This window comes from Alligator mississippiensis, chromosome 7 (assembly GCF_030867095.1).
Source record: "Alligator mississippiensis isolate rAllMis1 chromosome 7, rAllMis1, whole genome shotgun sequence".
Taxonomy (NCBI): domain Eukaryota; kingdom Metazoa; phylum Chordata; order Crocodylia; family Alligatoridae; genus Alligator; species Alligator mississippiensis.
In genome coordinates, this window is record NC_081830.1 from 18946255 (window position 1) to 18960683 (window position 14429).

Sequence of the window (14429 nt, forward strand, 5' to 3'; positions counted from 1 at the left end):
CCCCACCAAAGAATGTTCTATTTATCCTCTGGCAAACTACTGAATCTTCTGCTCTAGTGTCCTCAACTCAGGTTAAATAAATAAAAAAAGAGACACTTAGTTTAACATCATCTTCCATTTGTCATGGCAAAATATCCTTCATGCACAAAGCATGATTAGCACGAACTTGGTTCTTAGAATAAATGTGGCTTGACTGTTTTGCGCTCGTAAGAAACATGTAACTTAAGTGTTGGGGGACAAAAAAAATAAAGCTACTTGGATCCACTTCTTTAAAGTAAGCCTAAGCAACAGACAAGAGGGGAAAATATGAAATCAGGACCTTTATTTTAAAAACCTTCAAGGTAAATTTCCCATCAGGTACACCAATGTACCTTCTTTTGAAGAGAGACATTAAGCCCCAAGCATCTTGCTATTTCAGGATCAATGCTGCAGGCAGCAGTTCCCAAATGCCTGTTTTTAGGGAATGAGTCTCATTTCTACACAGGGAAGAACAGGGCCAATTGTTTGTCATTTAGAAGACTGAAATGTATGGCCAGCTGGATTGCCCAGGAAGAGATTCTGTTACTCTACAATCATCCAGTGGCAATTAGCTTATGGCAGCTCTGTCTAGGCTGGGAAACATGATAAAAACACAAGCAGAGGGGAATACAGCAAGCGAAGATGAAAAGGCTACTGACTTGAACCAGGTCAACAAGGAATAGAAAAATATGTTCTCCACATGCAAAAGGCCAATGCAAATCTCTCCTTTGTCGGAGGAAGGTGATATGCCATTACAGGGAGTTAACAATCAAGCCTCAGTTCCCTGCTTTGGAAACCTGGATTCAAAGTATGGCCTAATCAAAATGGCAAGGAGGGCGGTCATTCCAGCTTCTAAAGGACACATCTCCGTACCACTAATGTAATTTTGAACAATGCAGATGAATTGGCAGCCTGCTCAAGAGACACCCAGCATCAGCTTCACAGAGAAAGTCACAAAAAGGTTGCAGAGCTCTGGTCAAGTTGTATGGGGATCCTACACAGACTGTGTTTTAAATGGCCCCAATTCAGAAATGTACTCAAGTGTGGCAATTACTGAATTTGGCAAGCAACATCTTGACAGCATCATCATCGATGTTCTACTTCCACAGGCACTAAATTCAAGCAAAACCCCAACCCCTTTCCTATTCTGGAGAATTTCAAGTCACAGCAATGTTACCCTAAGGATTCATGTCACACAGAGTATAAGCATTAATAGCACTGTCTTCTAATGGCAGAGCGCCTGTCTACATAGGGACACTTAGGAAAAATTAAGATGATTTAGCTAAAGCACAATAAACCTATGTGGCTGCATGAACAAAGGTGTTCTTTGTCCATATTAACCTAAACCAAATAGTCCTATGCAGGTTTAATGTGCTTTCACTTCACACCTGCAGTTAATTCATCATAATTTTGCTTCATGTCCCCATCTAGAAATGCTGAGTCAATTCCAAGCTGATGCATCTTCTTCAGCTGACCCCAAAGAAGCAAACAGCAGACAGGGTCTCATGCTGGGGGATTTCTGCCAGAAACATTAAGGCACGACAAGACAGCTGAAGGGTGAAGTGGATGTCAGCTTGGAATTTCCTACTGTTTGTCGCTTAGCCCAAGTCGATGAACGGTAATTTTTTTTTTTTAATTTAATGTTCTCAAACAGCCTGAAAACATTCACAGTAGGCTGCAACTGTAATCTAATCAGCTCATTTCCCCTGATGAACATCCTTTTGGCATTATTCTAGGGAAAGCCTTGCTGATGTACATTTCTCCTTCTTGTCTGCTTTAACTAGATTATTCAACACATTAATAAGCAGAACATTTCAGCTGTCCTGCTGTTGCATTGGAGGTTTGCAACAGTAAATCCTCATCAACATATTCTCACGAAGTTGCAATGTGACAGAAGGCTAAGGTCTCTCTTCCTTCCCCCACTGGACACAGAAAATCAGGCGAGCTTTACTTCAGCCTTTGCTCAGCTTCTGAATATCAGAGATGGCCGGTTGTTACGGGCAACAAATGGGTGGGGATTATTTTGTGGCAAGACTGAGCAGCATCTACCTTTTTAACCAAGATAAAAACGCCATTTAGCGCACTGATTATGGAGCAGGAACCCTGCGTATATTAGATAAGGGAGAGAGCATGAGACAGCAAACTACTCCCAAGCTGAAATGCTACTTGAGAGCTACCATTTAAACACATAAATAGCACTAACATGAGTAAAGGCACTTGGCCAAGTTGAAGCAAACCCAAAAACAGATGGAAGGAAAACTCCTACAACCACAAACACCCACTGCACCCAATTCCAAATGCTTTTCATAAACATTAAGCCTCAACTCACTTGAGATAAGAGACTATCCTCGTTCTCATACATGCAAAGCAGTTAAGGGGCTTAACCAAGAGGAAGGAGTCCTGATGAGCTCTTCCAGCCACCACAGGACAACTCTCCTTGCACCGTTACTTTGCAATCACATCATAGCAACTTTAATTTGCCATTTTGGACACAAGAGGGAGATTAATCAAATTGCAGGAGGTAGAGAGGAGGTCAAACAAGTCTCTCCCCCAACCAACGTTGGATTGTTTTACACTGATCACACATGCTATTAGCACCTACATGCTGAAAATCAAGTCCCTAAAAACTTGAATAGTACAGCATACTATATAAAATATGGGATAAAATTCATCATTCCAAAATTCATAAGTAAGCACACTGGTAAGTGCCGAGTCCAACAGCAATGGTCCTCAAATCCTGACCTGCATCTAAAAAGAAATGGATTCAGAACAGAACCAAAATAAATCTCTTGCATTTTCCCCATCCCATTCCCAGCCATTTATCTGTATCTATTTCTTATGAAATCACCACCTTGACACAGATGCAAGCCACAAGGACTTTGATACCAGTCAAATACCTAAAAACCCACACTTCTGTTTCTCCATCTAGCTAAACAACATTTTCTGTTGAGCACTTAACTTTTTTTCAGACACTGTAGGAAAGGCACCTACCAGAACCACATAGTTTCAGCTCAAAGTAAATTTTAAGTATGTAAAGCTCTAAAGTTTTTCTACCTGCTTCCAAAAACCTGGAGTGGGGGGTGAGAGACGGGAGGAGTCTGATTTTCAGAAGTGCAGAGTACCCACCACCTCCTGTTCATTTCAATGGGATCTGCTTGTTCTCAACACTCCTGAAATTCAGGCCAAAGTTGGTCACTGAACTTCAGACAAACATTTCTCCAAGTCTTGGCCTCAATGTTTTCCCACAGACGGTATCTGGTGAACTCACAGATTGGGATGAGAAATAAAACACCCTGATTCAATCTGTTTATGCTACAAGACAAAAAGCTCAAAAATACAAATTAAAGTGTCACCATCAAATAGTTCTCCGCAGAGCAAATATAAACAATGTGCCATCATCTTCAGATAATAAATACCATGAAGAAAATAACAGCTACCTAAAAAAGCCCCGGGGGATGGCTCTGGACTTGATCCTATATTACATGGTTGCTTAAGCACGACCCTCTTTATCAGAGGGCTGCAATAAGCTCTAAGCAGGTTTTGTTCAATAAGAGTTCGACTTTGCCGTGCTGACAGCTCACCATTTCAGAAAACTGACAAAATGTATGTTTGGTACCAAGATGACAGAACCAGAACATTAAGTTGGAGCATACAGCGTAACCAAATGCTTTTAAGACAGGCAAACGATCTATCCCCATCACTTCGGGCATCTAAAAATAAATAAATAAATAAATAAATAAATGGCCCATTTGGTATAACCCAAGCCCAAGCCAAATCTTCTTGATGCCCTGCAGGTTTTTCCTGAAGCAATTTACACTGCAATAGTCAGAAGGTAAATTCCATGAGACATGCACACCTTCCTCTTGCCAGAGATCAGCAACGTGTTTAGGACAGTTATTTTTGTCTCAAGTCATTTAATCTATTCTAACATCTATTTTCTGAGTTCCGTGTGCGCTACAAGCCAAGTCACACCTTGAAAACATCAGAGACTGCTAAGCATACAAAGGGCTTCTCTTTACGTCTGTGCTATCGATCCTTAGGATCATACAACATGATTAGGACATCATAATGCTGAGGTAAGAAAACTGCCAACAAAAGCAGCACAAATTACACGCATCTTTGGAACTATTCACTACATGGCTCACTTCACATCAGATCCCCCATGTCGGAGCTGGCAATTTAAAGTAAATAGGACAAAGGCCCACCTGTGTTGGTGTTTGGTATTTTTCAAAACCATCCCATTCCCTTCTTTTACACATGGTCTGCCTAGTAATCCACACAGTTTTTCTTTGATGCATGCAGTACTCCTGAAATTATTACTAGTGATGAAGGTTTGGGTGAAGTGCTATGATGTATGCAACTTTTTTGCAGATACATAGGAATCCTTGTTCGAATCCAGGCTAATCAATGGCCTTCGAACCTTGGCTATTCAAAGTCCTCAACCAGTGCTTGCTTACACTCCATCTAAACAAAGTAGAAAAGGGGAAAGTATTCTGAGAAAGCCTGTGCGTTCACGAGCCCAGTCCTAAAGATATAATCACAACAGTAAAGGCCTGCTGCATTAAAAGTGACTAAAGGTTGAGCGCATGTGTCAGTCAGTGAAGCTTGGGTGTGTCAAGGAAGAAAAAAAAAAAAAGCTGAATAATGCAACTATCTGCTGAACTTGAGAAAAAGAGTCCTGTTATTATGCGCTTAAAAGATACCATTGCTGTAGTGTTATGTTAAAGCTTCCACACATGCCTGTCACTAATGAGAAAATCTGAACAATAATCATCCATTTCAACTTACCCCTAGTAGCAGAGTAAGCAAGCCTGCTTATGCACTTCTATCACATCACCTATTTATTTATTTATTAATTACAGTAATATCCACAGGGATCTCTTTGCATCTATCAAGAAACCAATACAAACTTCTTATTTCCTCCCCAAAGAGAAACATCCTTCCAGGCAAACATCCTTCTTTAGTTGTGAAGAGTGACTCAAGGCACCTGGCTCAAGATGATAAACGGAAAGGCTATGCAAAGCTTCCTGCACATGCTGACCCAGAGAGACAAATACTAGGCTTGAAAACACAGGAATGGTTGGTGATACCCTTTCTGTATACCACAAATGTGCCCTGCAAGGATTATTTCCGAGACAGCAAAGGGGTAGGCTCCTTTATTCTGGCAAAATGTACGTGCCTATCATTAATTGAAGAGAACTGCACTTCTTTATCAGCAACTATCATAACCAGCTACCATAATGCCTTAGCCCAAGATCAACACTGCACACACAAGAATATATAGCTCAGAAACAAAGGCAGTACCTGCCCCTGAGAGCTTAAAGCATAAGAATGCGAGAGCCTGAGTGGGTGGTGAAACTGCTGACATCCAACAGAAACTGCTCAATAAACTAAACTACTCAGATGCAAATAAATCCCTCCGCATAATTTTACCAAGACTCAGCTACGTTCCTCCGATAAGGATGACAATTTGCTAAAGGGGACTAAAAGTAGGAGGAAAGATAACAGGGTGCCTAGTTCAGTGATACAGAAGCATGCCTTCAGTGAGTGGGACTAAAGCTAATTATATCTCGGCAGCCAGCAGTTACTGACAGCAGGTTTAGGGCAAAACTTTTAAAAGACAACTATAAATATATTTTTAAATAGGATCTGCATGTACAGCAACCTGTATACACACGTGGCAAGGGCTAGTAATTATGGATCAAAGGAATCAGAGGCACGGTCAATGCCTGCTTGGTTCCATAGCATAACCTGAACCTAGATAATTCCTCCTACAACGGGACAGAACTGCTTTCCAGTTCTGTCTGATCACATGGAAGTGATGGATATTTTGCCCTAGTGTATTTGGGGTTTGCAGTTCTGTGACACACTTGGTCATAACAAGATCCAAATAAATGTACCAAGGAGTCTGCAAGCCTGACTCAAATCACAGTGCTTTAGTGGAACAGTAATTTGACCCACAGCCTAAGCTAGCCAAGAGCCCGTCAAACAAAGAAGCCCTTGCATTTTAGCATTCATTTCAGAAACATGATAAGCAAGCGAACTGCAGAAAGTGAAAAAAATCCTACTTGTTTATATGGCCAGGAGTCTAATCAGGCTAAGTCTCATCTGAAGGAAGAGTCTTGGTTTAGATTTTAAATCCAAATAATTAGCAAGACTACAATTAAACACAACCTATTGCAAAGCACTGAGATCACACAGCAGCAAGGTCCCTCACATGAAGGTTTTCCCCAGGTCTCTTGTTCCACTCATCTTAGGGGACCTGTTAGTCTGCACATTACATGAAAGTAAGGGCCTTGAGGAACCCAGTCTAATGCATGATGCTTTTGAAAGCTGCTGCTCTGGCAGGTGTGACTTCTAAACCAAACCTGGAAAATGTCTACATTACGTAGTCTGAATATAATGTCCAGTTTTCTACTGCCGCTTGCCTGAATGCACAGTTAAATAAAAGGTGGCTGTTAAGGGATTACTGCAGAACCAGGAAGAAAGGTAAAACAATGGCACAGACAAGACAGCTTCAGTGGAGTTACGGTAACCATGGTCAGGTCATTAGCAGAGAAAGCATGCTACTGTGAGCTGGGCTAAATGCTCCCCTCCCCACCCCCATCTCAGAGCTGGGGAATAAGTTAGTCCCACCAGATCAAAGGATAGAAGGGCTGTGGCTCTGGTTAGGAAATGTGTGTGTAGGTCTCTTATTTTAAATCTACTTCTGTAATGGCATGCATCTTTAGGCCAATTTATGCTTCGTGTTGAAGATGGTCCTGTACCACTGCTAGTGTCACACGCTCCTGAAAGGGAACCTTTCCAAGGTCCAACCTCCACTGGCCTGGGAGGCGGTATTCTGGGTGCTGTGAACCACATCTTTGTCTAGGAGTAGGTAAGCTACAGAATTTCACACCAAGAAAGCCATGCAGTGGAGAGACTATGAGAAGGTAAAGCAGTGCAGCCAGCCCAGGACCAACGACAGCTGTTTTATCCGACTTGGGAGAACAACAAAAAAGATTTGAGCAGCCACTGACACCTCCGCTACTACAGCGGGGGACAGAATCAATTCTTTACCTCCCTTTGCTTTTTGTAGTACAGCTATCTATACTGCCATGTGACAAAATTCATTCCACCCAATTAATTTTTAGGACTGAGACTCCTTTTATATTCCAGATCTCTTCATTTGATGGAGGTCAACAATTTCCAGCCGAGCAGAAACAGGAGAAGCAGTATACACACAGAGTGAGCATTATATGCAGATGCAAGACTGAGACCATTCTGTTGAATATGGGGGAGACGGGAAAGAGCAGGTGACAGATGCCATATTTTGAGCAAGTTAAGCTCTTCTATAAAAATCACTGGTGTCTAAGTGCAAATTCATAACTCTACAGTGTATTATAAAAAAGGAGTATCAGCTTCTTAAGAAATAAGTATTTGCTTGGATAACTACAGCAAGTTCAGAAAGCCAAGCTACCCATAAGGTACTGGTATGCACAGAGGCTATTGTGTTCACCTGTGCATTACTAGCAATATTTAACTACACAAATGCAGGAAGAGGCTGGAGACACCCGTCATACAACAGGGCCCACTAAAACAAAATTATCCCTAATTGATTCCACAGCTTTTCAATACCCAGGTGGCTGCTTCCTTTGTGATAAAACAAAGCAGCTATATCTCTTCATCCATGAAACGGCAGAAACAAGGGCAAGGTATGCAAACTCACCTTGAACTGACTTGTTTAACTTGAGGCCCTCACAAGTATCAACCACCACTACTACAATTTCTTCTTCAGCAGTATTTTCCAGTACAGTGTCCTTGGACTGTAACTCCTGCAATTGCAAACACTCCTGACTAATGATACATGAGCATAGAGCCTTCAAATAGGAAATTAAGTTAAAATATTTGGATTGTGTAGAAACAACATTCCTAGCTAATGTACATTTAGTAAATAGAGTACAATTAATTTGGAGTGCAGGGTGGGATACACCATTTGGAAAAGTGTGTTCAAGGACCATTTGAATGCCTTTTCAAGAGAGAAATCAATCCTTTACAGGTCTGGAATTGAGAGTCTAGAGGGTATACTGATGCTGAGCTCATTTTACTGGCAATAGATGAAAGGATGGAAGGGATTTAAAGATGGTCCTGAAGTGGTAGCATTTAACAGTAAAAACAGCAGCTGCTGCCTTTACAAAATGATCTTGGTGACAAACAAAAAACATGTGGCCTGCTGGTAACCTTGTAATAGGATAAAGCCATTAAAAGGATACATTTATTGACTAGCAAAATCTTTCTGATGAACTTGCCCAGTCACAGAACTGATCAGTTGGGTGCTGGGGACTTGTACAGGATCAGAAGTAAATGGCTTGGAAAAGGAACAGTTAATTTACAGAAAACAGCTGGCACCCTTTTTCTACTTGTTGCAGATACATTGGACTAGAGGAACCTCCCTTCCATCCCAACGATCGGATTTGAGCACAAGGCAGTGAAATATTCCAAATTATGCTGACAAATACTTTTACAAATAGAAAGTCTGAGGCAATTCTGTACTCTACAGACTAGTCAAGGCATCTGAAAACGTTTGAGTTGCTTCCACATTTCCCCAGTATCTGCCCCCCACACTAAAGAAAACAATTATTTTGATGAGGGGGCACTCAAAAGAACTACAGCCAGTTATAACCTGTTCCTTTGGTCCCGAGATTTAAGATCAAACTACAGTTTTTAGTATTAGTGAATGAAAAACACAGATATTGTATTAACAAGCACCACAGAAATGCCCACAAAATAGTTTACAGGTTTATAGATGGCTGCCTGAATTACCAGGTAACAGAACCCAAAAGACTGGACAAGCAATTACTGAAAAGCCTTAATGCACACATTGAGAATGTGCAAGTATCTTCTTAAGGAGAGGCCACAAGGACCAAAGGATTCACAAAAGCAACAACAATTCAGTTTGATACTAGCTCTGCCACTAATCACTGTGGAGCCTTGGACAAGTCACTTAACTGGTCCCAGTTTCCTCTTTTCCTCATACAAAGAGAATCTATAATGCACTTTGAAGATGCATTTTGGGGGAGGGAGAAGGAAAGTAGAGGAAGGAATTACACAATGACAACAAGTGCAAGGAAAGCAGGAAGATGGTTTTAATGAAATAAAAGCTTTGGAGGAAAAGGGAGGGTGGAGGGTATCAACTCATTGAAGAAAATGACTATTTCATACATCTAGAATAACAAACTGATATCCAAATATTAGCACTTGTCCAGCTGAAGCATGAAATAACAAAAAAAAGGAATGAGTGGTACAAAGTAATGGACTTGTTACTGACCATATTGTCAGTACTTCCTATACTGGACACCACTGTCCCCCTGTTTTACCTGTGGCAGGGTAAGGTGTTATGCCTCGTGGTTGTGTTAAGATTGACTGCATCGTTTTACTAACAGGTTATGGATCTGTACAGGGTGGTTTGGTTAGGGATGATCCTGCCTCTGGTGGAGGTAGGAGGCAGGGTTGGACTAAGTGACCTCTGAAGGTCCCTTTAGTCTTACTTTTCTAGACTATGCTTATCTAGTGACACACACGCTTTATTGTAGATTCCTCTGATATGACATAGCAGGAGAGGAACGGTTCAGAAGCATCCATCTCCCATTTGAAAAGTCTCCTCTTGCAAGGCTGAGCCATTAGCCCTAAATTCCCCATTACGAGAAATCAAATTAAGATCAACTTACACTCAAACAATATCAATCTACTTGATCTACATAAGCAGCTAACTGCGTTTTGCCTGTCCTGTTCTATACCATCTCATCTGCTTCCCTTCTTTCTGCATTTTTAATTAAAAATACAGTTTGCCAAGCTCCTTTAATAATGTGGAACAGGGGAAAGAGTGGACATTCATTTTAAGTAGGCTTGGCTGGGAATTCAAGATGAAGCTTTAAATAAAAAACAAACAAACCTAGAAGCAGACAGGATAAATGCTCTTACGGTATGAGCTGGGATCAGCCCAAATCATCTTCAACAAGAGCCTGGGAAGGAATGGATTTAAGAGAGTTTTCCATCATCTGAGGACATTATAGCGCTGAAATGCACGTATAGTGAGCTCCCTTGAAGTGCAGAGCCCTGGAACTGGGGGAGGAAAAAGAAATGGTATACCTAGACAGCAAGTATGCCCTTATCTAAACTCAGTGTGAACAATGCTCATTAACCATAGAAGCAATCTGCTGTAAGCATTCTACACCTCATTAAGGCTCCTAACCTTGTTTCTCGGGTGGCCTTATGCCCTTAATAGAAGCCTTGAACTTGATAGGATCCAGTCACTTCAGGGTTGCGATCGAGGCCTTGAAACCAACAGCTCCTAATCAATATTGCTAAGTATCCAGTTAAAAAAAGTGCACATTATGAACTAGACAGCAAGGTGAAGAGGTTCTATGTACATAAGGTAGTGCTGGAGGGATGCTGTAGCTGCAGTGGTCCAGAAAATATGCAGGAAACAGATTTCTGTGGATGATTTCTTTTATTGAACCAACTGAGTAGTTGCCTGTGTACTTAAGGCATTTACACACTTAACCAACAAAAGGGATAACAGATATTTGTTACAATGTAAACAAAAGACAACACATTAGGACCTGGGACATGCTATACAGTTAAGTGGGATGCATCGTTCAAGATGCTATATTGCAAGCCAACTCAGGGGTTGGGTGTAAGCCATAAGCAGAGTAAGTTCCTAGTACTTTGGAACTCTGCAGCCACTGAAAAGCCTCAACAGAAAGCTGCACTGATGCTACAAAAAGCAATGTCAAGCAGTATCTGGGTGGATTTCCTTTCCCTTTATCCTATGCCCAATGGCAGAGCTGCCACAGCTGCAGCAGTTATGATGCAATGCAACCCAGGGCAGTGCCAGGTATCAAGATGCCACTTTCAACATACTAACGTTAATGGCTCAAAAAAAAAAAAAAAAAATTCCAACATGTTCAGCAATCATATTTCCTGTTTAACAGCACCTGGCTAACTGACTGTTGTCTGCCTGTTCCGATAAATGCATGGCCCTCAAAGACCTTTTTTTTAAATTATGCTCCATCATCTCTGTATTCTAGATTTTACTAACAATACAGAAAGAGGATGAATAACTGAACAGATGCATTCACCACACCCAAACTATCTGCTGTACAGCACAGTCCAGGATTTGAGCACCCTGTTCAACATAATTAAAGAACCATGACACTATCCTATCCTCTCCTCTTCCCAAGCACTTTTGGTTTCAAAGGATAACCTGAAAAAAATTGACACACTTTTTTAGGCCCAATCCTGCAAGGCAGCAAATGTCTCCAGTAAGGTGTTTACCCCCTTCAGTGCCCCTTGGGGCCAAAGAAGCACAAGGATGCTCAGCTCCATTATGAGTTCACCAGAAAGATTCATGCTTTGGAAAACATCACTGAAACATGAGACCAATCCTCTGCACTGATAAGGGTGAAGAAAACAGCCTAACAGGGTTTCATAAATTACCACTGTGATCATTGGCAGCTGGGCCACCCTATAGATGGAAGTTGTTTGCCTCTTTCAGTTCTAAAGTAAAATTTCAAGCTGCAGACCCAGATTTAAACAGGGATGCTTCCTACATGGAGGGTTAAAAGTAGATGTGCAGTGTGGAAGGGAGTGGGGCTGGTGCAGGGTTTGCCCAGCAGGGGTGGGGTGAGGGGCAGATCCTGCTGTTACGCACACACCCTGGGGGAGCTATGGGGGGTGGGATTGCCCCAGATCTGTGCATGGGGTGAGGGCAGGCTGACACTGTAGGCTGGGGCCAGGTGCAGTGCTGGGCTCTTCCTGGAGAGGGGGCTGCACTTGGTCTGGGCAGCAGCAGTGCTGTGAGAGGAGGGTTGGGGGGGAGGGGGGCAGCGTGCTACGGCAAGTTCTGGGGTGGCTGTAAACCCCTCCCCATACCCCCTCTACCCTAGCCCAGCACTGCCACTGCCTGCCCTGAGCACAGCTCCAGCCCAGCTCCCCCACCAGGAAGAGCCCAGCGCTGCCCCCAGGCCTCAGCCCACAGTGGCAGCCCATCCTCGCCCTGTGCACAGATCTGCGGGCACATGCCACCCCTGCGGGTGCGTATAGTGGTGGGATCCACCCCCCCCCCCCAAAGCTGCATGTGGCTCCCTGCTGCCCCTGCCCTGGCTGAGCAGTGCCTGCCCCTGTCCCTCCCCACACCCTCCCTCACTGCAGGGGCCTTGATCTGCCCCCCCCCACGCACCCCCTCCAGACTTACCAGCCAGACACTGCACTCTAAGCTGCCAGGCTCCATATTGGCAATCGGATTGGTATTGGCCCATATGGCTCATTAATTGGCTATTGGTTGCACCCCCCCCCAAAATCTTTAGCAGCGCACCCCTAGTTAAAAGCAACTCTTCAACCAAACTTCCAAGACAAAGTACTACAACTAGGGTATGTTAATAGGGAAAAAAGAGAATTAGCGTTCATCATCGACATTCATGGAAATCTGAAGAAGCCTTACCACCTGCACTCAGAACACCACCATGCACTCAACACTCAGGTGGAGTTCTTATTCCCTGAACTCTATTGATATTCCAAAATTAAAACAGTGTTTAAAGTAGTATTTTCTATGTAACTAATTCAGATAATTCTGCTACAGAATTAAGACTGTCATAAGCATTAACAAAACAAAATTTAACTAGTGAGAACTTGCTACTGAAACTAAATATCCATTTGACAGAACAGAACCAGGATGTAGCAGGTATTATTCTGAGCATTTATGTAGCACCCATTTTTAAGAGTATCTGGGTTCACTTTGTGTAAGCCTTTAATGGTTAGTGTGAGGGAATACATGCATCACAGCCACACTGTACAGCTATATATATTTGTGCTACATTTGATACTTTATTCAGTGGACCTGCTAGGCTGCAGCATCTCTGATGATTTTATTCAAATCTAATCTGGGTCACAGCTGAGCCATTTCAAGGTGTTGTTTTCCTCCAAATGCAAAACCAGCATTTAGTTTAAAGAAAGAAAGATTCAACAGTGACACAGTTGGACAGTGATGGGAACAGCAACAGCAAAACACTTGACATAGGTCAGGTAGTGAGAGCAACTGAGGTGTCTAGACTTTATCAGCATGGCAAAATTATGAGCATAGGAGTTGAGAGCACCTGACCATATTATACTTTGCTGTATCTACAGTTATCAGGTAATCCCATTAACAAAAGCATTCCCTTCTGGCTTGGAAAGGATATACATGTAACTCAGTCACAGTCAGTCCCACTGAATAAGAGTACCACAGTCTACTGACACTTGTCTTCCTTGCACTGGAAAGAGGAAGTAGCAAGAAGCTAACTTCTCTACTTTTTAAACTCGCCAGTAAAAACATGACTTTTTTGTGCTTCACTATACTAGACCTAAGCCAGGGGTCAGCAATCCCCGGCACATGTACCAAGCATGGCATGCAAGGCCATTTTTCTCAGCACACCACTGCCAGCCCAGGCTCTAAGCAGCTGCTGCCAACCACAGAGCCCGGGCTGCTCCCAGCAGGCGGCTAGGAGACTACAAGCCGACGGGGCTCCGTGGGCCAGCTGCAGCTGGGAGGCTGCAAACAGCTGCTCCAGGCTCCAGTATGTCAGCACTCTGGCACCTTCCAAGGTAGACATTGTGGTTTTTTCGGCACTCCGGCCAAAACACTTTGCCTGCCCCTGGCCTAAGCTTTGCAGACTCATAAAACCAATGGCGCTGCCCAAAACCAAGGGTAACAGGACAACATGATCAGCAAATAAAGTCACTCATTGCGTTACACAAGGTTCAGTGTTCTCTTAAAATGAAAAGGTTTCCTGAATTGTGTTAGCGTTGGATATTAGCAGGACTGTAGTCTAGTCATTAAAACAGGAAGGAGGAGTCCAACTCCAGCACTCTATTCTCTGCCCTGACACTGTGGTGACCTTGCCATTTCACTTACTTGTGCCTTTCTTTCATCATCTGTAACATGGGTCCAGTGCATGTCAGACGGCTGAGTCAAAGATTAATTGATGCTGTGAGACCTTCAAATGAAGCACCATAGAAGATGTATGAGTTAGAAACTGAGGACAGAGTTCTGGACCACTGAAGTTCTTGGCAAAACTACCTTAAGACTTCTTCAACAGGATCAAGATTTCACCCTGACTTTAGTAGGTTACTAACAAGGGTGAAAAATCACAAAGAAGCAAGTGCAAATTTTTTCCTTTCCTTTCCTCTCCTCAATTGACAAGTTTGCAACAATCTGAAGAGGAGAGAAAGCTCCTCTCAGAGGCATTGGCTCACTATGTATCTTTTGGACTGAGTATCTTATCTTCTTCCTAGAAAAGCAGCACATCCCATGAGACACTTAAAAGTAAACTAAGGGACAGAATGGAAACAGTCAGGTTGAGCAGTCAAAATAAGGTGGAGTCAACCCATTTTAT

General features: G+C 42.7%; 1 protein-coding gene across 1 annotated transcript in view; it reads right to left on the bottom strand.

Annotated features, from left to right (window-relative positions):
* Positions 1-14011, bottom strand: part of XPO7 (exportin 7) — a 64398-nt gene extending 50387 nt beyond the window's left edge. Inside the window, exon 1 of the mRNA XM_059730692.1 lies at positions 13949-14011. Within this exon, the coding sequence (XP_059586675.1) occupies positions 13949-13990 (42 nt within the window). The 5' untranslated portion in view covers positions 13991-14011. The remainder of the gene's footprint in view (positions 1-13948) is intronic.
* Between the last annotated feature and the right edge of the window lie 418 nt (positions 14012-14429).